This window comes from Hydractinia symbiolongicarpus, chromosome 7, assembly GCF_029227915.1.
Source record: "Hydractinia symbiolongicarpus strain clone_291-10 chromosome 7, HSymV2.1, whole genome shotgun sequence".
In the NCBI taxonomy this organism is placed as follows: domain Eukaryota; kingdom Metazoa; phylum Cnidaria; class Hydrozoa; order Anthoathecata; family Hydractiniidae; genus Hydractinia; species Hydractinia symbiolongicarpus.
In genome coordinates, this window is record NC_079881.1 from 7,751,356 (window position 1) to 7,778,085 (window position 26,730).

At 32.5% G+C, this 26,730-nt stretch overlaps 1 protein-coding gene across 1 annotated transcript; it reads right to left on the minus strand.

The window, feature by feature from the left end:
• Positions 1-26,730, minus strand: LOC130649448 (structural maintenance of chromosomes flexible hinge domain-containing protein 1-like). The gene is made up of 32 exons (XM_057455721.1): positions 26,611-26,730; positions 25,982-26,130; positions 25,326-25,418; positions 24,880-25,012; positions 24,132-24,238; positions 23,485-23,655; positions 23,033-23,113; positions 22,438-22,554; positions 22,119-22,307; positions 21,474-21,671; positions 19,841-19,983; positions 19,488-19,740; positions 19,111-19,219; positions 18,763-18,990; positions 18,505-18,677; positions 16,106-16,268; positions 15,378-15,602; positions 14,716-14,835; positions 13,569-14,122; positions 11,732-11,876; positions 10,700-10,862; positions 9,833-9,999; positions 9,195-9,514; positions 8,990-9,100; positions 6,900-7,062; positions 6,413-6,541; positions 6,131-6,236; positions 5,391-5,545; positions 4,491-4,616; positions 3,606-3,718; positions 3,081-3,267; positions 1-914 (listed from the first exon to the last, which is right to left on the minus strand). Exons 1-32 carry the CDS (start codon positions 26,663-26,665, stop codon positions 88-90), a joined length of 5,973 nt encoding a protein of 1,990 aa, XP_057311704.1. The 5' UTR covers positions 26,666-26,730; the 3' UTR covers positions 1-87.

Here is a 26,730-nt window from a genome sequence, read left to right on the forward strand (position 1 = left end):
TTTAAAGGGACGCCGCGAGTTCTCTCTTAATATAAGTTAAAAGTACAATCATTTTTTACAAGATTATAGCTGCTAAAAATTATCAAATCATCGCCTTTTCTTTTTTGGTGGACTATATGCCTTCCGAGTTGAGTCCGTGCTTTTTCGGGTTAAATCCGTGCCTTTTCGGGTTAAATCCGTACTTTTGCGAATAGCATCCGTGCTTTTGCGAATTGCGTCCAATCTTTTTTGAAGTTCTTGTATTTTCGGACTTAGGAGTGCGTCTTTTTGGCGCAGTTCTATTTGACATTGTTTTACAGTTTCTCCTGCTACATCAGCGTTAACCCTTGCTCGTCGTAGTTCCTCTAAAGTATGTAAACTAGTTTGCAATGTTTGAAACTCGTTTCGTTGTTTTAGCGGTAACTCACCGAACGTGTACCTTAACATAGTCATCTTTGGCGGGCACTTCCGAGACGGATCCATTAATCCGTCCGAGGCTATCAAATCACCGGTCAACGTCAATATAGCCGGGCATGGTTGTTTTAACTTCACAACATGCTCGCGGTAGCGCTGAGCTTGTTCTAAGTCTGACACAACAATCGTACGACTAAACACCGACCAATATAACGTCGAACGCAAATGACGGTTCTCTTCTGTAAACTCCAGTAAATTAACAGCAAAATCGATTTGACTGCGAAAACCATTGGGTGGGCGAGGCAAATCTATGGGTAACAGATCTGTATCTTGCGTATTATGTCCTCTCCTGTTAAAACCAACAATTAAACTCTCACTGTAAGCTGGACAGCCTAAATCGTACACCTTACGCTGCTGTTCTCGCGTTTCGCACAGGGCGACTTTCATTTTACTTTGAGCATACCATGATAGAATACGACACAAATTCTCATCAGAAACATACGCCAATTCACACACCAAACCTAAAAACAGTGAAAAAATATATACAGTATATTTAATGAGCAAGCTAAATTCACATTGAAAAGCTGGTCAATGTGCGATAACTTTCCGTCGCCGCAAGAGCTGTAAAATGCTTCGCGTTGTGGCGGGCATGTTTCCATTGTTCTTCTTGTTTTTCTATTACATACATGTATGCATCAAAATGAAATGCAGTTATCGTAGGATTCAATGAGAATAAACAATGCAAATTTTCAGGGCAGATTCACACGTTTTTTGTTTGTTTTTGTACCGCAGGGCAATTTGTTCTTCATTGTTAAACGCCTTATTTTAAAATTCAAGGCAAAAATATCATGCGGCAACGTGACAAGCCGCAAAAGAACTGCATTTTCAGTGTGAATTTATTTTAAGGATAATTTGCATTGAAAAACAATGCAATGCAATATGTCCTAATGCAGTGCCTTTGATGCATCAAATGTTTACCATAAAAAAGGTCGCGACGAAGTGTTTATTTTGCCAGTGTAAATCCGCTTTATGGCAACCGCTTAATGTGGCAATACACTTTTCGTTGCTGACAATGTTGAAAATTTCATACTTTTATCTAAATTTTATATTTATGGCACAAGACGCTCCTTTATCTAAGCGATTCGAATGACACCATGCTTGAAATGATACAAGTGTATTATTGTAGAGAAACTCTTTGTGGAATAAAGATTGGACACGCGATTAAAATGACGCAACGTGAAAAAACGTAACGCAGGTGAATCAAAACCGCAGTTACAAAGAAACCTCTCCAGTTGCATCTAGTTTGGATTAAATCAAAACTTGGCATGCTAATGTGAGGCATGTTATTATCTCGAATTGATATGTTATTTTCGTTTACATAAAGAAATTAACCGATACGCACGGAACTGGCTTTTTTTAAGTGAATTTAGCTTTGGCAAGTATGTTTGAAACACAAAACGATAAGTTCAACCAGGTAATTTTAATGACCCTTCAGCTTTCCCAGGTTTACTGAGAATTAATTTTCGTGAATTTTGAGAGTTTTTGTCAATTTCGCGAAAATTAGTACTAAAAATTAATTCTCACAAAATTTGAGTTTTTCTGTCTTTTTTGAAAAATGAATTGAAAAAAGTACTTATAAGAGAAGATTTCAACTTTAGCAGTCTTTATTTATGTCCCCTAAGTAAATCAATCATAACAGTAAACACAACCACAACAACCACAACACAACAACAAAAACAACCACAATCAAAACCGCAACAACAACAGCAACGAGAACAAGAACAACCAAAACCGCAATCACAACCACAATCACAACCAAACCACAATCATAACCACAGCCACAACCACAACCACAATCACAATCACAATCACAACCAAAACCACAATCACAAACACAACCACAACCACAAACACAATCGCAACAACAACAACAACCAAAAACAACCAAAAACATAACCAGAACAGTAACCACAACCACACTCACAATCACAATCGCAACAACAACAACAACCAAAATCATAACCAGAACAGTAACCACAACCACACTCACAATCACAATCGCAACAACAACAACAACAACCAAAAACATAACCAGAACAGTAACCACAACCACACTCACAATCACAATCGCAACAACAACAACAACCAAAAACATAACCAGAACAGTAACCACAACCACACTTACAATCACAATCCCAACAACAACAATAACCAAAATCATAACCAGAACAGTAACCACAACCACACTCACAATCACAATCGCAACAACAACAACAACCAAAAACATAACCAAAACAGTAACCACAACCACACTCACAATCACAATCGCAACAACAACAACAACCAAAAACATAACCAGTACAGTAACCACAACCACACTCACAATCACAATCGCAACAACAACAACAACAACCAAAAACATAACCAGAACAGTAACCACAACCACAATCACAGCAGCAACCACAAACACAACAGAAACCACAACCACAATCTACACAATCTACACATCCAATCTAATACAATTACAATCACAAGCGCAGCCACAACAACAAAAGCAAACTCAACAACCAAGCAACAACTTCAGTCACAACAATCACAACAATAACACTAATAAATGGCCAAACACATTCATATACGTATGCTGAAAGGTGCAAATAACCAATGTCATTATTAAGTCTCTAACTCACCTTTTATGTATTGCCGCACATTATAAGGTGGATAGTTTGCGTCCTTTCTACCCTGCCTTAAATGTTGTTCACGAAGTTCGACCTCATAGTAGCTATTTCGCACTTTTGCAATCTGTATATCAATATCTTGTACACTCGGTTGTGCTCCACTAAAGAAGGTTTGTACGCTTTGTTTGATACGATTAACCTAAAAAGTTTACAACAATATTAAATTACAAAGTCTGCAATGCATGGCTATTCTAAGTTTATTAAGAATCATGTTGTGTTAAGCCTGGACATTGCTATGAAAGAAATACAAATTTCAGTATGTGCCCCATACGGTAATTTATCAATCGTCATTTACCAAAAATGTTTTCCAAGTTTTAGAAGAGAGTTTATACATTCTAAAGTTATGATGGACATTTATTGCCATAGAATATCCAATTTCAGAACCCTCAATAGTAAACTCCGAATTTTCAAACTATGCTATCCAAAGCAATAATGCGCATCTATGGAGAAACGAAAACAAAATATTAAGTGGCATACATCATTCTTTCGCATGATATGCAGGTCTTGCTTTTCTTTGAGTTCTCTACGAACTATTTCAAGTTCCCTTTGGTAAGGAACCAATTCTTGAGATACTTTTTCAAACTCTTCATCTGAAAATAAATGTTTAATGTTTGCGGTTTTAACACTCGTATTGAGTATGTAAATCTTAAAAAAAATTTCTTTTTTCGAATTTATAAACCCAAACTCACTTTCCTTAACTGCCATAAAAACCTTTCAAATGTTCTGGTCCTGAAGATTTGTAAAAAATGCATCGTTCAGTATATTACAACAGGCCGGATCTACCAATTTTTAAAGTATTGAAAAATTGCTGACGGGCGCAATATTTTCATGAGGCGCTATATCAATTGTTTTAAGAATTTAGGAACATTAAAAATTAAATCCAACGTGCAACGGAAATTTTGGTATAGAAAGAAAAAAAAGCAAACAAAAACAAACAAAAACAAAAAAATAAATAAATAAAAAAAGCGAACAAAAGCAGCAGTCTCTATACGCTGATGTTTTTTTTAATTATAACCTTGTTTTAATTTTCATTGCTATTTTTATTGTTAATGAATTTTTCAAAGTAATTTTTTCCTTTTATCATGCTAATAAAATACATACTTTGAAAACAACATCTATTTATCGTAAATGCCGTCATCGTCAATTGTATTAGCAATTGGTGCATTTCTTTTTTGAATATCTCGAAAACAAAGTTCCTTATTCAACATTTGTGTTACGTTGCATTATGTTTTGAATAAGTGCTTTCTGCAGGCAGGGACGTTTGTTTTTTAAGGAACTTTTATTTAAAAAAAGAAGCAATACAGTACGTTAAAAAATCTTCCCCATGACAATGTAAATGATGATAATAGCAAAGAAATATACTTGTGCTGAAAGAAAACTTCACTCGGCACGGTTCCAGGGGTGGTGAAGAGAAAACAAGATAGTAGAAACCAATCTTGTTTCCAATCCTCTCCATCAAAGAAATCTGTGACAAATGAGTTTCCAATCCTAAAGATTATAATGAATTTACAAATTTCTACAGAAAATTACACATCAAATTTTGTGAGGTTGATCTGTGATGGTCACGCCAGCTAAGTTTGTGGACATTAGTAAATGTGCTATTGTTTCGTTATCAATTCCATCAAATACAAATTCTTAAAAAATGAAGTTCAATACCACAACTTAACCCTATTATGTTCGGTAGAAGGAAACGGGGTGTGTTCAAAAATGCTCTACACCAGGATTTCCAATCTGTAACTTCTGTGTACCTCACAGAATTCACATGAAACTTGCAGTAGCTTAGTTGTTATTTATACGGCGTTGACAAGTAAAAAAAAACTAAAATGGCGCCACCATTAGGTGGGCATTTACGCCCACTCTATTGTAAGGCAGTAAATGACCCTTACATAATTTGACATATGAAAATTTAAATCTGTCCCACACACAAAATATTGCGATTTTTCGTATTTTTGCTGATGTCAGCTATTAACCACGTCGTCGAAAAATGAAAAAGAAGCTCCTTTGACACTTACTTTGCTGTGACGGGTGTGTATAGGACAAGTGAATTATAAATTAAGTTACAAGGCTAGGTATTTTTTAAGGCACTCCCGCAGACCTTTAACTGTGTCGCTAAGGCCGCAAACTGGATAGGGTTTTTTCTCATTATATTAGCCTACGACTGAGAAGCGCAGGGAGAAACATGACCATAGTTGAATTTTCTGATTTTTTTATAACGTTGTTCCAGTCTTCTTGTAAGCAGAACTACAAAAATGCATTTGTCACCTTTCATCATAAAAGACGTGCACATTTTCTCCAGTTGAGGCAAGATCACATCTTTCGTCGCTTCACATGCTTCAACCCACAAATTGACCAATTTATTATAGCTGACAGCATTGCCAAACACATCTGATGCAAATATGGAAGCATGTGTGGTAGAACTAACGAAAAATATAGAAACTAAATATGTTTGAACTAAACGATATGGTTCTGACAAAACCTGGATTCAGACATGTCACAATTAATAAGAGGTTTCACATTCCTGACATTTGAAAAGTGGTGCACGATTCACTCAACGATGTCAACTTTTTTTACTGAGATGTACGCAAAAAAGTCTTTACACTTCGTCTCCATAAGATGGTTTAGCCTACTAATGGCGTCTCAAAAATCAATACTATATTTGTTTTTAATGGAAACAATTTTGGGTTTTTTGTTTTAATACGATACGTGCTTTCCCATTAGACATTAGTACACTGATAATTTTCTGAATAATTGTATGAGCTTTCATTGTTGAAACTTTTATTAAACATTTTTTTCCCTTTTTTTTTTAATTTACAAAATAATGGTCTTAAAAGCTATCCAATAAATGTTATCACTTTCGCATTCTGCGTGGATGGTCGGTTTCTGATACATAATCGAAACAACACATGGTAAATTGAAACAACCCCATATCCCTTATGCTTTTTAACACAGTGCAATAGAATCGTTTAATGGTAACGAAGTCTTAGACAAATCAATCATTTTACCCTTTTGTTTGGATAGGCAACAGCGTTCTACCACGAATATCTGCGGTACTGGATGCAAACAAGCAAGTATCTTCTTTAATGCTTAATGACAACTTAACTGCTGGACCTATAGAACGTTTATAATTTTATAGTGTATGGATGGGTAAGCTAATGAAGTTAATCTTGAGAAATGATATAAGCAAAATGGCAAAACGAGATCATGAATGTCTCAAAAATCATTATAAAGAAACATAGACAAACTGAAAGCTAAAAATTGATATGAAGGTCATTTGATAGAACTACCTGCGAATACAAGAAGCTGCAACACATCACTTTTCAGACGCACATTACTAACAATATTAACAATTTCTGATCTTTTTTCTGTGTATTCACACTGAAAACGCCATGTTCCAGTCTTCTGCAATTGGAATTCTAAAGCCAAACACAAAAATACAATTTATGAATGGATAAAAAAAAACCCCACAGAAACAATACACAAAAGCAAACTTCTAGAAAAACAAATTAGTTCAGAAACAATTTGGTTCTAGAAAAAAATTTACGTAATCGTGTAATATTTATTACAAACAATAATCTAGGGTTGGAGTTCTTCTTGCTAAATCATCATATATATTACGAGAAAATTTATTTCGCTTTTAATTTTTTGTGTAGAACATGTATGTTGGTCAAAAATCTACATTCATGTGCCTATTTAAGGGCTAGACGCTTAACAACTAGGTTGCATACAAATAAGTGTGTAGGTGTTCTGTTCGGGATTAAACGAAAGACTTACTTTCAATTGGTTTACAAATTAGAACACCATTTTTAATAGTGCGTAGTTTCACTGGATATAGCTTCAGCGGGTCTATGTTATCTCCAAGAGGGTGTGTTATGTCTAAGCTAATGTTATTTTTGAAGTCTTGAGCTGTCACTCCATCCTCTGTTTCATGCGAAATCTGAAAAGTTAAAAAATCAAACATTATTGTCGTTACCCCGTGGTAAAATACACCGGAATTCTTTATCGCTACTTCCTTCTACCATTTTGGCTCACTGACAGCCAGACAGAGGTGTGGCTAGCATTATGTTATAAATGAAAAAAATATCTCAGCAATAAAAAATATATGCATAAAGACTAAATTTGTTAGGATTTAACACACAAATTGTTATTTACTTCATAACTTAGAGATATGCAATGCAAAATAAACTTTACAAATGAATAATGCAATTATACTTAGAAAAATTCAGTCACATTTCCAAATTTGGATATCTTAGCTAAAGACCTGTTAAAAAGCATCATGTTACCTAAATGGGCAATTTAAATTTAAATTCTGCAAACGGACAAGTGTAATAATCTTATGAATTAGCCAATACAGTTGTAAATGCTTTGATGTTTTTTGCAGCATAATTAATGATCCGCTGAATTTAATAGGATTAAACAAGGAAAACAAGAACGGTGAGCTGTTTTCCTAACAGATAATAGCTATCATGGTATAACCAGTTGTCACGAAAGATATTGATGTCCACATGTACACAGGACAAAAACTCTTATGCAAGGAACATCTGACAAACATTTTAAGTGTTCAAAAACAAAAAAAATAATAAAAATTAAAGGGGTGTACTTAAAAAGGATTCAACTAAAATGCATGCTTTGTTAATAAAAGAAAATGTTTATAATATAAAAAAAAGGCAGAAAGAAATCAATTGAAAATTATAGCAGAATTTTAAATAAGTTCATCGAATATTCTAAACAGAATCAAGAGGGGGTTAATTTGTTACTTTTTTGAAATGACCATTTCCAAATGAATTTTAAGGCTGCATACTTTCCATTATGTATTGAAGACAAAAGTTAAGTATGTAATGTTTGGGCAGACGTTTTTTCTAATCTTTCACAAACAATACAACACTATAGTTCTTGCTACCATATAGGAATAAATTTGCATGGGAAATTTAAATTTCGTATTTTGTAAACAATTTCAGACAGCGATAGTTGAATGAAATAGAGAAAATAAATTGGCAACCAATCGAGAGGACACTCTGTAGGACCTTTGGTGAGAAAATGTTTTCACTGTAGTTTTATGCAAACATTCTAGCCAGCTGTAAATTCGACGAAACAATATAATAGATACCTAAAACTTTACTAATCAGAAACAAAAACACAGTTTATTCAACTCGAACAGTGCATAGTCAATATGGTATGCTTGTTTGTTAAAGGTTTGTTAAAATTAAGAGCTTTGTATCAAATTCTAAAGAGTTTTGTGTTGTCTTGGGCTTCTTTTTATTTAAGTAACAAGACATTTTATAACAGCACAATAAATGGAATAGCTAGCCAGCAGAAAGGGCAGTCTTGTCAATGAAGAAAAGGCTAGGCGTGGGACACTTTGCACACCCAAAGTTGGTTCTGCCGAGCCAGACGTGTAATTTTTAATTCTTTAATAACTGTGCTACAACGGAGGTTGTTACGACAAGAAAAAAATTAATAATTTGTCTCGCCAAAAACAAATATTTGGATAAATTTGCTCTCTTGATTGATTTATGAAAACAAGTAGCTGAATTTTTTTTTGTTATTTCAAAAGTTAACAGAATATTCTTGTGTTGTTTGAACAAATATACAGCAAGTTATACTTCTGCTGTTTTTGAAATTTATACAGCAAGTTCTTCTCCCACTTAAAAAAATTATTTTTATAAAAAAATTTAGTGTTCTTTCAATGATTTTGCACAGTCTCCACATGTGCAAAATCTTTTTAGGGAATATAGTTTAATTGACAATATTTTGCAGCATGAAAATTATTTATAATTAATACCGGAGGAGGGTGTAAGGTAAGGTTAATAAAAAGGGGTTAGATAATGCACACAAAAATGTTTGTAAAACAAGTGAAAACTTACAGAAATTACTGGTAGTCCATCAGCAGCAGTAACCTTGGTAGGATTCAAAAAGGAAAGAATGACTTTCGTGACTTTGTTACACTGTAACACTTTGATTCGTATCCACGAAGGCTAAAACAATAAAATTAAATGTGAAAAGCTATATAACTAACACAATATTAAAGGAAAGGTATAATATAAAAGACCATTCGCTTTACTAAGCCACCTTAATGGAAGTAACTTCTGGTGTGCTTAATTTAATCCTCACATCCCCACTCTTTGCCAAACATTTGATCTGATGTGATTGAAAAATAACTTCTCCTTTTGCATTTGACTTTTTGCTGGAATCGCTTCCAGTATTTTTTGGTTTCCACACCAGTGCCACTGCTGTCTTAGTTGGTGTGCTGTTGCCAAACTCATCTCTTATGGAGCAAAATAGGTGAGAGGGTAATGTTGAATTGTAATGCATGTGCAACACATGTTCGCCATCATCTGTTAGTTCTTCACCAAATGATGTACAAGTGAGTGTCAATTGGGACGCGTGTCCTGTAACAGATGAAAAAAAAAAAGAAATACATGAATCAAAATCCTAAAGACAGGATAATGTTAAATGACAGCAGTGTGTAATCCAGGTGTTCTCAGTATAATATAAGATTACTTCCTAACTAGAGGGAAGACATGACAGCTCAATTTTCCGTACAGAAGATCCTATACTAAATTCTCAATGGGACCCAAATGGCTATGGTTCAGAATTTATGGATTATGCCCTGGTAAGTTTAGTTATTTTGAACTCTTAAAAAAGTGGTAAATTTCAGTTGTCTTTGAAAAACAGTATAACAAAAGAATAGTGCAACCTATACTTACCACTGTCAAGTTGTAATGCTATGGAGTCTTTAGATAATCGATTCTCTTCATCCTGAACACTTAGGGTGACTTGACCGACATGTCCAGATAAAATGGAATCTGTCGTGAATCTAAATTCATTCTTCTCCAACACAACTTCACCATTGTACACAACAGTTTCGTTCTTTCTGCAAAAAATATCAAATCATAAACAACACTAAAAATAAGACATCTTTTTCACATTTATATTTGCTGACTAAGAAAAAAATTACATAAAAGTGTAAGAATAGCAAAAAAAAAACGTTGTGAGACTAATGAACTACTTTTTAAATTCAATATTTTCAGGCAGGATCTTAGCTTTTATCGGTTATCTCAAATTTCATAACTTTTCTTGACACAGGAACAACAATTAAATGATAACTATTGCAATCCTTTTTAATTGAGATTTTTTCTTTGTTTACTAATGGCTGTTTTCACAAAAAAATAATATACAAATTTCAAGGGTTTATCTTTTTTCCAGATTTATTATCCAGATTAATTTCTAAGTAAACGACCAAAATAATCAAGGTGAACTTGTGACTCTTTTTTATGAATATATATTATGTTTATTATACAAAAAATGTTGATCATTTTTTCACTGCAAAATATTCCTCAATTCACAAAATTCAGGACATCTAATTTGTACGTTTTATTTAAAAAAGAAGTTTTAAAATGTTTGAAAAGTGCCCAGCCAGTTTTTATGGTGAGTGCTTTTTTCGTTATAGAAACAATTTAGTTATTTTATTTTGCTAATCTAAAGTAAATTTCGGATACTTTACTTTAGCAAAAACAAACTAAATAATAACTATGGTCTACTAAAGAAGAGAAATAAATAAAACCTTCTCTTACTCATTATGTTGAACATTAATGATAGGTAGAATATTACTGTTTGGTGTTGTTTGGTTGTGATGACTATCCAACACTATGATCTTTACTGCTTCACGAAGGTTCTTTTTCTTTCCACATCCCACTTGAAGAGTAAGTGGTTGAAAGGACCATTTTCTTGGTTCTCCTAAAAATAAATAAAAGCTATTTAGAGCTTGTTGACTTTATCCACTACCCAGAGACAAAACAATGTAGTAGTTACTGTTATTTGTGACTTTTTTCAAAAGTTTTTCATAAAAAGCTTATAAATTTGGTCAAGATTAGGAATGTTCTTAAGGTGTACTTGTTTTTGCCAAATTTTGGGGTAAATGTTTCTATAAACTAGCTTCTAAATGTTGCTAAAAATAAATAAATAAAAAATAATAATAAATAAAATAATAAATAAATAAAAAATAAACATGTGCAAAAAAAAGCAAATGAATTTAAACACAGTGCTTTTACTTATCAATTTCCAATTGGTATGTTTAAGAAAACATGACGTACACAGGACGTAAAAATTTAATTCCACAGGTAAAATTCACCAATTAAATTTCCAGAGTTTGTCATTTTACAAGTCTGTAATAGGGACAAAGATTATCATACCAAAAAGACCAAAAATATTCAAACTTCCTTCAAAAGACATAAATAGTCTAAGCATGATGAGGATAAGATCCATACAAAACAAAATATGTGCCTAGCCTGAACTACAGTACCAAGGATGTGATTTAAACATTTTTATCCTTTACACAGACAGGTTTAAAACAAAATCAGTTTTCCGAGATGTTCTAATAAACTATGTGCTTGGATCCAATTCTTGGGGATAACCAACAAGAAATGTCATTAGGAAATTAAGATGTTAAACAATATGCTCTCTTTTGGAATTATGTATGCAATTATATTATATTGCAAACATTATATATATATAGGTGTGATTCCTATATGCAATGTCCAAATAGTTAAAGGTGCAAATGTGATGTATATACCAAAACAAAAGTAAAGAAACAAAATAGTATTTACCAGCAGTGACTGAGATTCTCAGTTTGGCTTCATTGCGAATCTCAAAACCATTGTAATGACAAATGCACTGCACATTATGTACATTCATTTGGATAATATTGGAGACAGGACAGTCTGGTAATAGAGGCAATAATTTTGAGTTCACCTAAAAAGATCATAATAAAAATTACAAATTGAATATTTGTTAAAAGTAAGTCAAGAAAAAAGCACACTGCTCTCCAGAAATATAGTCAATTTAATATATATATATACACAGTTTTTTTCAGGAATATTTGATGAGTAGGTGTGCGATGATTCGCACGAGCAAAAAATGGTACGACTGTGATACGAGCTCCAAGGTTATTTTTGTTGCACATTCAATTTGCAGTAGAAAAGTGAGGGACGTTTTAAATCGTGAACCCCAAACATGATGATCGAGCGTCTATTGGTATAGCAACTCTCTCAATCTTAACTTCCTTTTCTATATGTCTGAAAAAATATGCTTTGTTTTCAAATTAAAAAAATCTTTATCCACGTGGCTTAAATAAAACTTAAATAAAACAAAATTCATTCAGAAAGTTCAACTACACTTTAACAAAATTTTTACAGAAAAAATTTATAACGCCTGTGGGTTTCGTTTTTACAGACATAAAGAAAAAATCCTTTAAATTCGGACCTGTCATGGTTTTAAAATTATCTACAATTAAATCCATGATAAAAAGTCCATTCCGCCTGTAAGTGCAGTTTTGCAGACTTGCTTCATCCGAGCTCAGTCGGCGTTCACCTCCGCATTAGTTAAGAGCCGCATGGATGGATTTCTTGTGTAAGACCTGGTTATCAATGACGAATGGGCCAGGCAAAAGAGATTATGTCTACGTAGTTCTTTTAACTAAGTCAGGAGTCGGTGAATTAGCTAGGATGGTCAGGTTGGCTATGAATAGGCTTGCTCGTGGATTAAAAGGACCAGGTCAATAATTTCTGAGATCTAAAAGTGTCCGACCAAGACGGAAATCTATCAGACGTTTTGTCTGACGACTCTCCAAAAACTTCAAGGGCTGCCATCGCATGCTACAAAATGGATTTTAAAGGTTAATTTGAAAACTCAATATTTATTTTAAGGTGTGCGATTAATCACACTGAAACGATTTAGGGATTGCCAAGGTGTGTGCGTGCGATCGCACGCCTCTCCTGAAAAAGACTGTCTACACATACGTCAAGGTATAAGGTTTAAGTTTTTATTTAAAATTTTACGAAATAATTATTTAATATGTATGTTTTTGAATTACCATAAACATAACTGGTTATTTTCTGTGAAAAAATAGCACATTTAGCACAATTTTAAATTACTACATTAATTTCTATAAGCAATTTTTACCTGTGGTAAAAACTTTACACTAACATAACCAAGTTAATTTTATAAACATTTCAATTTTCTTGGACTTTTTGTAAAATAAAAAATGTTGAATTTTTGGAACTGATTTGACTAAAGTAAGACGCTCAACAATTACTACTACTAACACATGTAAAAAGTTTATCAGAGATAAACCCTTGCAACTTACAGTGGCACTTTGAATAATATTTTGAAAATTTTAACTTTGGACAAATTCTAAAGTACTTTAGAAATAAACAATTTTCTCTATATAATTTTACACAGGTAAACAAATGACTTAACTATTTTTGGGGCCCGGAGTGCAAAAAATCAATTGTTTATAAGTAAAAGTTATAGGTGTTGTCATATGAATTACCTTAGAGTTCTAAGACAGTTATCATGTAAGATGAAGTAAGTGGCCAGCCTGAAATAATATTAAATATCCTGTTTTGATTTGACAGTAAATAGAAAGGAACATTATTAAATTACCTCTGCCCAGGTAGCTGATACCTTTGGTTCTTGTGCAACAAATTCTTCATCTGTTAACCTTTTTCCATTTTCACTGAATCCAACTACTTTCAAATGTCTTACTACTGATCCTGCTGTAGCATCAGTTGTGAAGTGATTGTCATCCAGAACAACATCTTTACCTTTCTCTGTCACTAAGATTTTTTGACAAACGTTGCTCGGAGTGACCCTAATATTTACTACTGAAAACTCTTTTAACACATTCTTGATGGTCAATTTCTTTTTGTGAGTTTCTGAAACTACTAGTGATATCTTAACTTGTCTAGTTTCCATGCTTTTTAAACCTTCAACCTTTATGGCGCTGGTTGGAAATTTGGCTTTTCCATTAGAAATAGTTGAAAAAAGTGTCTTCTGTGGAAAGGCATCACATGTTAGTGCTAAACGATGTGACTTGTCTTGGGTAATGGCTGGCTGGTTCCATTTATCTAGTATTTTCACTTCAAATTCAGGAAAGTTACTGTAGTTTTCAAATTCAAGTGTCTCTAGCTGTGTGGTTTTAATCTTTTCAGCAGGGCCTGAAAAGTATTGTAATACAAATAAAAACATTCACATAACCTGCAGCACATGGCTTATGAATATTTGTTCAACACATTCTTGAAACAAATTATATATACATTATTTGTAGCAATCATTTTGTTCTAGTTTTTTTTAAGAGTAGCAACTGTTACTGTAATCAACAAGTTTTATGTGAAGGGGGTCCTTATCCATTTAAAACTACCATTTAAGCCACAGATATTATACAAATAATAGTCGTTAGCCCGTTCTTTTTATACCGCATTGCGTTGTTCTCGCTATTGCGCAGCTAAGCTACCATTTTTCGTGACAGACAGACAGACGTATATGGGTATTATAATATAGATAGCAACCTCTCAATTAGACAATCGCTTAAGATATCAATCCTATCAATCCTATTATCCTATTTTAACTTAGGAACTTCTGCAATGGAATTGAATGCTCTACCAGTTTTATAGATTTAACAGACAATAGAAGGGTTGTTTTGTTTCGAAAGGAAGGGTTTGCATTAAGAAAATGGGAAGGGAAAAATGGTTGTTTTGGATAAGAAATACCATTGTTTATAGTTAATAATATAGAAATGTCAACAACTAACCTGTTATTAATCTGAAGGGAAACATGACATCACCAATTCCTTCAGCCACTACCCAAAATTCGTAATCTCTGGATAAACTTAACTGATATCCAGCCTCTGGTTCAACACTTATACCAGAGACTAAAAAAAAATAAAAAGACTTAATATATAGTAAATCTGTATTAACTTTTAATCTTTATCACTTAAAAACTCAACCCTTTCCTTACAATAGTAGTGATTATCCTTAAGCAATTATTATAATAGAACATTGACACTAAAAATATGTAATGGCATTACACTGTCGCATAATGATTGCATCTTTTGGTGAAGCAAGTATGTATGTAGTCCATATAAATAAACAATGTTAAATCTGCTGTATCAACACAGATTTGTGAAGGAAAACCTTTCTCATTTTTTTGCAGACTTTACTATTTAATTATGCTCAACACATTCTTACCAGATCAAAATAATCATAGAAAAATAGTTAGTCCATTTTAATCCTACTTAATGTCTGGGAGTGATTTCCTCATTTGCAATTATATTGTAAATAATAAAATGAAATGGTTTTTTATGCACATGTTACAAAATATCTTTACGTTTAATTTTAATTTTAAATTGCACATCGCTATATATGATGACATATACAGAAACAAGTAAACAGAAATGAACTACAAACTGCCAACCTGTCAGTTTCCCATCTTTGTTTGGTTTATATGATTCTTTTAAACCTTTTATAATCAAATGCTCACAAGAGCATGTTAATTTGACAGTCTTTTGGTTGTCTTTGAACAGTGTGGTGTAGTTTTCAAATACATCATGAAAGGATAAGGTAAAAGATATTACTTTCTCTCCCAGTCCAACTAGTTCGGGAGAATTCTCCAAAAGGTTGACAATTTCTGCAAAATTTGCTGTAAAAAAAGAAACCTATTTATAAATATACTAATAATAGGTAAATTAGTTAAAAGCACTCAAAGGGGGGGGGGGTTATGGAGCGAATTGTCAATGGCAAATTGGGCGGAGAATTAGGTGCGATATATCTTTTTGATTTTCACATAGAACGAAAAATGTGTGTCGAATTTTAAATCCTGAATCTTTGCACTCAATTGGGTATTAAAAACCAGACAGTTATTTTAAATTCTTTCCTGTAATGAGTTTTTCTAAGAATAAACACTGAATATTGCATTCTGATTGATTAAAATTTATTTCGCCGCTATAAAGTAGGAATAGTTCTTACTTTTCGGCAAAACTAAAATTTTGAAGCAAAATGAAAGCAAATAAAACTGTGCATGCTCAGATACATTTCCCTGGCGAATTCGCCGTCCAATTCGCTTCGTAAAAATCCCCTTTAAGGAAAACTCATAGATAGAGACAAACTCATGCCAAAGCTCAAAATACGAAAAATATCACTCACGCAACATATTTATCTCCAGTTTCTTCTCAACATTACATGGTGTTCCACCAAGCAGCGCAGTAAAAACTACATCATACACTCCAACTTTGTCTAAGTAAAATGATTTGAATCCAAATCTGTTTTCAATTGGAAGACTATTTGTTAAAGGATTTCTTCCAGTAGCCTAAAAGAAAGATTTTATGTCTTCAATATAATTTTGTAGTCAATATCCAGATTTCCGTTAGGTCAGGATTAAACAGCATATATAGACTATTTCATAAATAGCTGTAGAAATTATTGAAAAATGTCTTTCGATAAAATGTTTTAGGATAAAATATTTTACGATTTAAAAGTAGTGTCTGCTAAAAAATAATAGTTTACTTAGTTGAGCATAAAAGTATATAAAGTAAAAATTTGCTATCTTAACCCTTTAACTAATCACCAGAGCTAACAATATTAATTAATAAAGTTCAAGCTTTCCTGCTTGCTCACCTTCAACGAACGCTACTTTTTATTTATGATCTTTGAAACGAATGGGAGGCTGTTATAATATGCACCGCATGTAGAGATTTGTACAGAAAAAAAAACCAAAAAAAATATACTATGTTTTTTTTTAATCCAAGCACTTTAATCCAATTAAGCGAAGTAATAATTTTAACCACGTTTGCATGTGACAAAAAGTAAACGAAATATTTATTAAGAGCACTTGCCACCACGTCTGGAAAATTTTTAGGAAGTTTTTAGTTCACAGGCAATGAAAAAGAAGCATTTATCCATTGCATCAATACCAGTCAAAACTGTTTCAAACTGCAAATTTCCTTCCTATCAACCGATAGGCACGCGTCAATTAAGAAAGTCATGAGGACAGATCTACGGTAATTTGTTATTTTTGTTGAGGTGCATCGTGGTTACAACACTTAGCCAATGTCAATATATAAAAATTCTAATAATACTTTATAAACCTAGGTTCATCAAACTTCATCATCAATTTGATCTATGACATATTGGAAAAGGAATTCTTAAAAAAGTTGTAAAGGAATCCAAAAGAAAAGGTGACTAAATCAGCTATTTTTTTTTCGGTGATTCGTTTTATGTTGCATTTTCAATTTGAATTTTTCCTTACATTCAAAAATCCTAAGAAAATGGGCACCAGCTATCGTTAACAACCTTTACCGGTCCATAGCAACATGAAAAGGGGAATGTCCAGGAGCTGGTAGAAAGGTTCGAGTGATAAGTACATCACTGCGTAAATAAGCACTCTTTCTTGCATTATAAGCACTATAAAAAATGTGACTATGATACATTGTCTGACAATGACATGCAAAGAAAAGAATGGCTAATCATAGGCTTGCAGGCACACTCAAAGTTAATAAAAATATTTACCGAGCCAGGATTGATGAAAAATCTTGAGAAAATAACCGAACCAGTTCACACAACTATGCTTGAGGTAAATCATTCTCTCAAAATCGTTATCTTCCAAAAAGCACCTTTTACCATATGGAGAAAATGTTAGCCGGAACACAGTTGGCCGCACTCGATCATAATCGATGTTAATAGTGGTCAGGTAAGATTAATTTTACATTTTTTAAAATTTGGTTTCCAATAACTTATATCTTGTTGCATAACAGTTGCACAACAGTTATGGTCTATATTGGAAACCAAGCTTAAATCAAGGAAGTCAAAGCAAGTTAGTTGTAATCAAATTTTCTTTCCTTAGAAATGCGCGAAAGATGAAGAAGGGGAGATAAAACCACTATTCTGGCATATTCAAAGCCAGTGGTAAAAGAAGGAGAAAAATTACAACTACTTGTCGCACAGTATAAAAAAATTACTGCCTGCGCTAGCGAAAAAAAGAAGGAGAGAAAGAAGGACCGACAAAAGCGTCAGCTCAAGATGGAGAGATTCCACTGTAAGTTCAAATAATAATAAGAACTATTTTGTCCTGAATTCTGTAAAAATAAAAACAAATTTAAGCTCTGTTAAAACTTAGATGTTCTTAAAAAAAGCTGAATTATTTTTAAAATCTAATTAAAATTAATGCTAGGAAATACGTTTAAAAAGCATCCGATAAGGATTAGAGGGTGTAGTGTTTTTACTCGCCTTGCTTACGTAAGGGTTTTTCGATACAAATAAATTACGCATATTAAATTATTTATCCAGTCTTTTTTTATGGGCAAGTCATTCAAAAAGTTGAGCGCTGTGTTTCAACATGGCCAAGAATTTATTTCTGTTTATGTTGGCACATGATGAAGCTAGCGAAGTTTAAAAACATTTATCTTCTTAGCTGACACTACCTTTAAAAATCTATAAAAAGATCCTGCAATCTGTTGTTTATTAGCCTTAATTGACAAGTTAGAATTCACCTTTCTAAAATTTGTCTGCCATATCCTGGCTTTTTGTATAACAACGTAAAGACATACTTTCACTTGCACTGCTATCTTTCGCTTATGTATTTCAGTGATCACTTTTGCTGGACTTTCACCATTATAAACAGATACCCAAAAATTTGTGTATTGCTTCATTTCCTCTCCTGCTCTAAACTCCATTTTTGATGGCACCTCCTCAGTTTTGTTGACACCTTGGTAAACCCTTACTAAAATCATTTTAAACACAACATGATTAATGAAAGTCCAGAACCAAGGAGTTATTTACTTTTTAAAATACAGAACTAAACATACTCATTTTAGGCAAAAGCATTCGTTCAGCGCTAAATACTTTATTTAGCATGGTAGCATCTGGTTTTCCAGCCAATCTCATAACAGGTCTTTCATCATACATATCTCCATACACCTCTTCAGGAAGTTTAGTAAAAATGATTGATCCAACTTCAGTAGCTTTTTCTTTTTTGATAAAATATTTAGCTTGACCATAAAGAACAGGTCGTGTATCAATTTTTACCGTATCACCTAGAAAAGGAGAAAAAACAACAACCTTGCTCTCCTGTAGAATTTTAAAAGTCCAACAAGATGCAATTTAAAAATACAAAAAATATTAATACAAAAATGTACGGAGTTAAGTTTAAGTACCTGATGTGTACACAACTTTACCAGAGCTAGTTATCATAATAATTTGTGCGTAAAACTTATTTCCATCATGTGGTTGTTGAGCATCAGGTAGTGGATGTTCATAGATAATCTAAAATAAAAGCTTAACTTGTTAAAAATCATACTCCCTTTTGTTACTAATAAAATTTATTTAAATTAAATATGATGGAAATCGTTTCATGCATAAGAATGCACCTTGCATCTCAATAATCTAAAACACCGAAGGGAAGATATGACTGTTCTAATAATAAACATTTTTCTTCCTAAGATACAGAAAATATTATTTCCTTTTAACCACGGATTTTGGTAAGGCAAAATAAAAAGAAAGTTTTAATACATTAACACAGCATATGGCATACCTCACAGTCAAACTCTCTGTGGCACTGTTCAAGCCACTGACGAAATTCATGTGGTAATCGCCTGGATGCAGAAGCATCACTCAGAGCATCTGACAAATCTCTCCTGGTGTCGAGCAAAATCTTTAATTTGTTATTTGATACAGGTGTACATCGATTAAAAAACAACAAGCCACGTAATCGTTTAAAGCAAATGTCAGGCAGTAAATCTTTTTGTTTTCTCGTTCTATTTTCTGGTTTCAAACAGAAATCCAATCTAACATGGAACAAAACGTTTAGTTAAGAAACATTTCATTTTCATTGTATTAAAAACTTGAAAAATGAGCCACTGTTTACAAAGAAGTAAATATGTTTACCTATTTACGTAAGACAATGGAGCTAAACGTCCTTGCCAAAAACATTCAAACATAGGTTCTGGTGTATTGCTGTTAACATGCTCCTCATTTGCATTTGGAAGTGTCTCCTCTCCAGATTCATTGGGAAAGTACATCAAACATCCCTACACACGAGTAATAAACATGTTCAACAATAGCAAAGTTAAGTGAACATAGTTACAGGCAGTTAATATTTTGCAACACATAGAGTATGCAAAAATGTCATGGTGGGCTGGAATGTACTTAAATATTCTTTAACCAAATAAATTAGTTTCTTGCCACATTATTTTCTTTTTAAATTACTACATTATGAACATTTATAACATTTGGCACTGTGAACAAAAAGTGATGGTGGAAATGATGGCTTATTTTTATGGTAAATTCAAAATGTTAGTTTTCTGTCACAACTGCATACATTGCTCAAAGTCAAAAGTAAAGATTTGAGCTCATAGTCAGTTTTATGATTTTCTAAGCCTAAGGTCTTCTAACTCTAAAAAGGTAATTTGATATCGATTTATTAGGTACCACAGCCACTTTCATACACACATGTGACTGTTGTGTTATCTTGATTTGATTTAACAAATACAGAGACCACCCATGATTGCATGTTATAAGTCTGTTTTTTAAGAACTGACACTGGTAGCTTTTGCAACAAGAATGTTTCGTTCCACACAACTCTACCAAAATTTTTCCTTTGTCATACTTTATTAATGTTTACATGCCAAAATGTCGTAAAACTCAGCATCCCAATCAAACAGTTTCTTACATTTAAGACTGGTGGTTAGGTTCTGATATTGGGCTCATTGGGTCTACAGTAATACAGCATTGTCTGATCAATACTTTGCAGTCAGTGAGCTTCAAAAGTTATACTGTGGCAGATGTGTAGACTAAGTACCCAATATTGAAAATGTGTTAGTATTAGTTTGGCATTATAGAACAATCCAACACTACAGCATGTAAACATTAGGCAAATCAAAAAAATGGGTGTACTGATGTTAGCAAAAATTAGTATCTCACTAAATAATCTAATATCCTAAGTCTGTTTGTGAATATTTACAAGTAAATGCTGACAAGTTCAAAGTGTGTGTACCTAATATAAAAACTCATTGTAAGTAACTTTACAAAACACACAGCCTTTTCGGTGTTAGCCCTTTTAGTTATTAATCATTTTTAATTAAAAAGTCATTGTTGATACATAAGTACAGGTTTTAAGTATCTGAATTATCTGTCTTTCAGTTTTTACTTAAATTTGTTTATGTACATTTTTAATTTTCCATCTCGTACAAAGATCAAGGAGCACCTATTTAAATTTTAGGTCAACCTTTTGTGAGGGTAATATGGGGATTTCTCGTATTACAATGCAAAAGATACCAAGAATGAGATATTAGTCCTAAAGAACTCTACTTCATCAACAAAATAACAAATAACAAAAAACAAAAACAAAAAAAAAACAATGGTACTGAAGACAGAACTTGATACAGTTCATTTTTACAAAACCTGGCACGGTATAAACAAAATATACAATAGAAACAATATACAATACTCCCGTATTAAAATTGAGTTGGTACAATAGTCTAAGCCTCAACATTGAAACTATTGGAAAGTTGTGACTTACTTGTACAACCTGTGGTGTACTATTCTCTGCCAGTTTGAGTTCAAGACAAAAAGAAAACACAGATTTCATTTTAGCTTGATATAAACTTTGCAAATCATTCTTTATTTGATTGACAATTATTTCTTTTGGTGACACACCAAGTTCATTAACTATTACTTTGATTGATACGTTTTGCTTTGTACTTTGGTGAAGACCATTCTAAAAATGGCAAAAAAGACTCTTAGCATTTTGCTTAAAGATTCAACATTACCGAGTTGGACAGCATAGTTGCTTTTAAATAACATTTGAATACACTTTGTCAGTTTTTGCTGATAAACAGAGTAATAAAAATTATTAATAAATACTACTGACCATAGTATTAATATTCAAAATGCCATCGTCTTTTATTGTAAATAAATGCGCCTTTGGGAAGGGGTGTTACCATATTTTGACAACACAGAAGCGCAAAGTATTGGACATTAACAAGAAAATATTTCATGAGAAAGGTTAAAGTGAGCAATGCTTAATCAACGAGAACAAACAAAAGTATAAAATAAAAGTTTTTGACAACATGAATGCTTCCCAGTTGTTCAAAAAATATTTTCTTTGCTTTTCCTTTTTTTTAAACCATAATGAATTTTGCAAATTGTTAAAAAAATAACTTACGGTTGTGATTCGGTCAAACTCCAATTTGTTTAACCTGCCGTGTATACCGTGCAAATAATAATGATAAACATGTGCTAAATTTTTAGCTAGATCGTCACAACAATCCTCGGACATGTAGTCAACATGCTTTGAATGGACATCTTTAATTATAACCATAGAGAAATGGTCGAAAGATGTTTCCATTTTCACCTTAAAATAAATGTGCCTAAAAATTATCATACAATGCTACAATTTGATGCGAGCTCAACTATCAAAATGTTACATGTTTCTCAGCAGCTTTTAGATAACTAATTTAAATACTATGCAGGAAAATATTTACCAGATCAGATAAGCATTTCTCATCATCTTCAAGAGTACGGTTGTCACCTGGACTACGTATGCATTTGTAATCTTCAAAAACAGGCAGACTATATTTTGCTCTCTCATGTAGTTTTTTCTGAAAAAGATATTTTTATTCTGAAAGAGATAGCACAAACATGTATGTAAACTGTGCAAGACTGAAGTCTAAATTCAAGCAGAAAAAAACATTGGCAATAATGTGGCTTGGCAAATGTAACAAAAAAATGATAGATGCTGCAAGCCAAAGCTTAACATTTTAGATTAAAATCAAACTTAAATTTGGAAAAATATAAAGGAGAAAAGAGTCATAGAGAAACATGAAAGAGAAGACACATAAAATTTGGGTGAAAATTATATAACAGGAATAGTGTAGAAAAGCTATAAAGGGATAAAGAAAAAAACTTTAGCAAACATCATCAGTATGTATTTTCATGGTTTCTGATAGCTATCTGAACTGCTATCCGACCCATGCGAAATATTTAATACTTCTATTTATCATTACTATTTAGAATAGAATTCAAAATTGAAAGCAAGCACCCTGCAAATAGGAAACTAGTTGGGTAAACTAAATATACCTTTGAAATAGAAATTTCAGTCACAAATGGTGAATCTGTCTTCTTTGTGACCACTTTGATTGTTTCACCAAGATAAAAACCCTAAGTAAAAAAAAACGAAGAGAAACAATTTAAATAGATTAATTTATAAACAAAACTTTGCTCGAAATTTTGGGTTGGTTCTCACCAATCGTTGTAATCTTTATTCTATGATAATTTACGCCTTTCAACAATTTTTGGCCTGCCGACAAATATCAAAAATTTCACAACATATGATATTTTATTAAAAATCAGGATGAACACTTTCTTTATTTTACATTTTTTAGTTGGGAGCCTAAAATCACAATTTATAAAAAGTAAAATATTTCTAAAAAACTGGGGGATGAGCTATTAATATTACAAATATAATTTTGGTAAAATGCTTAAATTCCATATTTAATAACTAATTCTAAAAATAGCTACGGCTCACTCACTGCTTGAGTGGCACCAACTCCAAATTTAGAAATATTGCCATCCATAAAGCCATATGTTGAGCCTGGTTCTTTCTCTAAGCCTCTATCTTGTTGAGACAGAAAGTAACTTGCGAATGCTTTCATCCCTTCAGATGTCATACCACTACCATTGTCAAATATACAAGCTATTCTCTACAATAGAAATGATAAGATGCTTTTTTATTACAAAATTGAGTGGAAAATTAGTCTTACCATCCACAGCTGTTGTCTCTCTGTGACCAAACCAAATGTTTTCTTTAATTTAAGAAAGAATAGCTCAATACTGCCAGAGGACATGTAACATTTTGTGGCCTATTGTAAAAAACACGAGTACCCCAGATCGGCTCTAATATATTAAATTGTTCAATTATGATGTTATGTTTTTCATTAAAATTTTGCACATAACCAAATAACCTAAGATTTTTTGCTATGAACATCGAAAGTAAACTTAGACGAGCAAAAATTATAAGTGTCTAATAAATACAATAAAAGCATAAATAATTGCCCTTGAAATTTGTTTCTTCTTATTGTTATATTTAGTACACACTTGGTTGAAATAAATAAACCCTTTTCTGCTGATATAAATTTGCAAGACCAGATAAAACATGAATATTAGCACAAAAACTAACCTGTTTTAGGAATATATACAGGTTTATATTTCGCCCTTCTGCACTTGAATTACTGTTTGTTGCTTGTACAGCATTGTCAATAAATTCACAAAATGCTTGATAACATTCTATAAATGAAAAATTATTTTTTTCTTTGTTAACAATGACTTGTTCAGATAAAAGGCAACAGTGTCACGAAAAAACATTATAAATCTTAGTTCCCACTGTGGTTTGCATGCAACTTAAAAGTGCTCAAGTAAGATCCCGAATGCGTGAATGTGTTCATGTTTGTTCCAGGATAAAACATGTTTACATCTTAATAAGAATAAACCCTAATAAAAAAAATTTGGTAGTGCTTTTAAAGTTCAAAGGTTCATAAAATACCAAAGGAAGTTTTCAATGATTTCAAGACACATTTACAGAAGCTGATTTAAAAAAACACTACGAAAAGTTCTTAGCAACCAGAGGAAATCAAGATTTTGTGCCATCAAGAAATGAAGAAAAAAATTAGTCACAAAAATTATTGACAGACAATACAATTTTATGCACTTTAAATGCTTTTACTGGTTTGGCAAGAATTTCTGTCATCGAGTAATGAAATCAAATGTGAATGTCAGTAAACATTAACCCTATTGTAGCTTATGCAATTCAGAGAACACTTCGACGGAAAAAGACACATGTCAAAGTTTTTTTTTAGTTCACCATAAGTACATCTAAGTAGAAAAACTAAAAGATAATAAATAAACAAATTCAAAAAACTTAGACTAACCGGAAAAATGGTAGCTACCACTTTGTGTCAATGCGTTGGGATGAACGTCATATTTTAAAAGTTCATAACGTGGTTTTTCCAATACAATTGAATGACTATTAGAACTTTCATCATTAGATTCTCTTTCTCGCACCTAAATTAAAAATATAGAACTCACTGCTTTTTTTTTCAAAAAATATGGGTTGCCTGGTAATAAGGGGACACAAAAAGTTATGAATGTTTTTTCCACTGTTTATTAATTTTCCGTATCCATCAACATTTATTTTCCTGCTCTGTTTCAACGGAAATTAATGCATGAAGGTCCATTTACAAGAGGTTTAGTCTATGAACCAGACTTCAGGTGTTACCACCATATGGCTAAAGTCTTCACTACTCATTACTGTTTTGCATTATTTTTGAAAAATTAAAGTGTTATTAATTAAAGTTAAAGTGTTAATATCACATACTAAAAGCCACGTTTCTCTCATGGTAGATGTTTTTAAAGATGCGAAGCCTTTCTCATCCAATTCTTGAAAATCAGCATCTATTAACGTAAATTTCTAAAAATAAAAAGCATGTAAACAATTTTAGAAAACGAAACGATGAGGAGAAGAAAGGCAAAAACTTTTTTGAAAAAGAGGTAATTAAAGATTAAGTGCTAAACATAACGAAAAGAAAAAAATTGAAAGGGGAGACCAAAGTTTCTTATGTGTAATAAGTAATAACGTACTTAATCCAAAGTAAACTTTATTATAAAAAACTTTGCTTAACTTTTTCTTGCTTAGCAAAAATTAGATTAGAACTGATTTTGTATTTATTACTTTAAGTCAGAATTTCCATGCAAAAAGACAGTCTTTTTGGAGCTAAAGTTTAAATAAAAAAAATTGCATTCCAGCCATGATTAAAAAGTTACCAAAAAGTGCAATGTGTCAAATGCCTGATTTGCTCATTAAAGTCTCCCATGGACAATATTCAATAGAACTACTGTGGCACTCAGTGTCAAGAGTCTGACTATGCATTAAACTGTGAAAGTTGCAAAGAAAAAGGGATGATCTATTGACTATTTTAAACATATTAGAACTCCCATCCGCAAATGAATTACAAGAACAATAAATAACCTTACCTTCTTCAAGGCTGGAAATAATGATGCTACTTTCTTCATAAACCTTCCATAGGACCAATCAGGGGATAGGCGTACTATCTTGTCAACAGACTCGTGAGAAAGAAGAACTTTATGTTCGCGTGGAGGTGTGGAGACATAGGAATCATTGTCTAAAAACGAATGTAAACAAAAATATTTAGGGAAAAAAAATGCAAAATTTGATTACAAATTAAAATGCAAAATGGTTTTACTATTTTGGTTCCACTTCTGACACTTGGAAAATTTGACATACCATTAAATCACTGCAATACACTTTTTAAGTTAAGGTAAACTATCTTACAATAACCAATAAGAAAAATTCCAAGAGAAATTGGCCAAATTAAAACCAAGCAGCAAGAGGCAACACCCCCTTGTCATCGCAAAGTCATAGATAGCATAAAATCTTAAGCCTGAGGAGAATATTTAAAATCATAACCTCCTGCCAAGTTGTTCTCGGTCTGCCTCTGGGCTTTGCCCCAGGAACTATCAAGTCTCAACACTTTCTTACCCAATAATCCTCCAAATGCAATAAAAATTAGTCAATAATTTCATCAAAGCCGTGCCTGTTAATACAAAATGATGTGATCAACATTTTCAACATCACATTATACCTTTAAACAAGGATACACCAGGAGGAGAGTCCATCATTCCATTAGTTGACATCATTACAAGTGAAGTGATTCAAATATTGTTAAATTTTCCTGCATGCACTCTAAACACAAAGGTAAAGA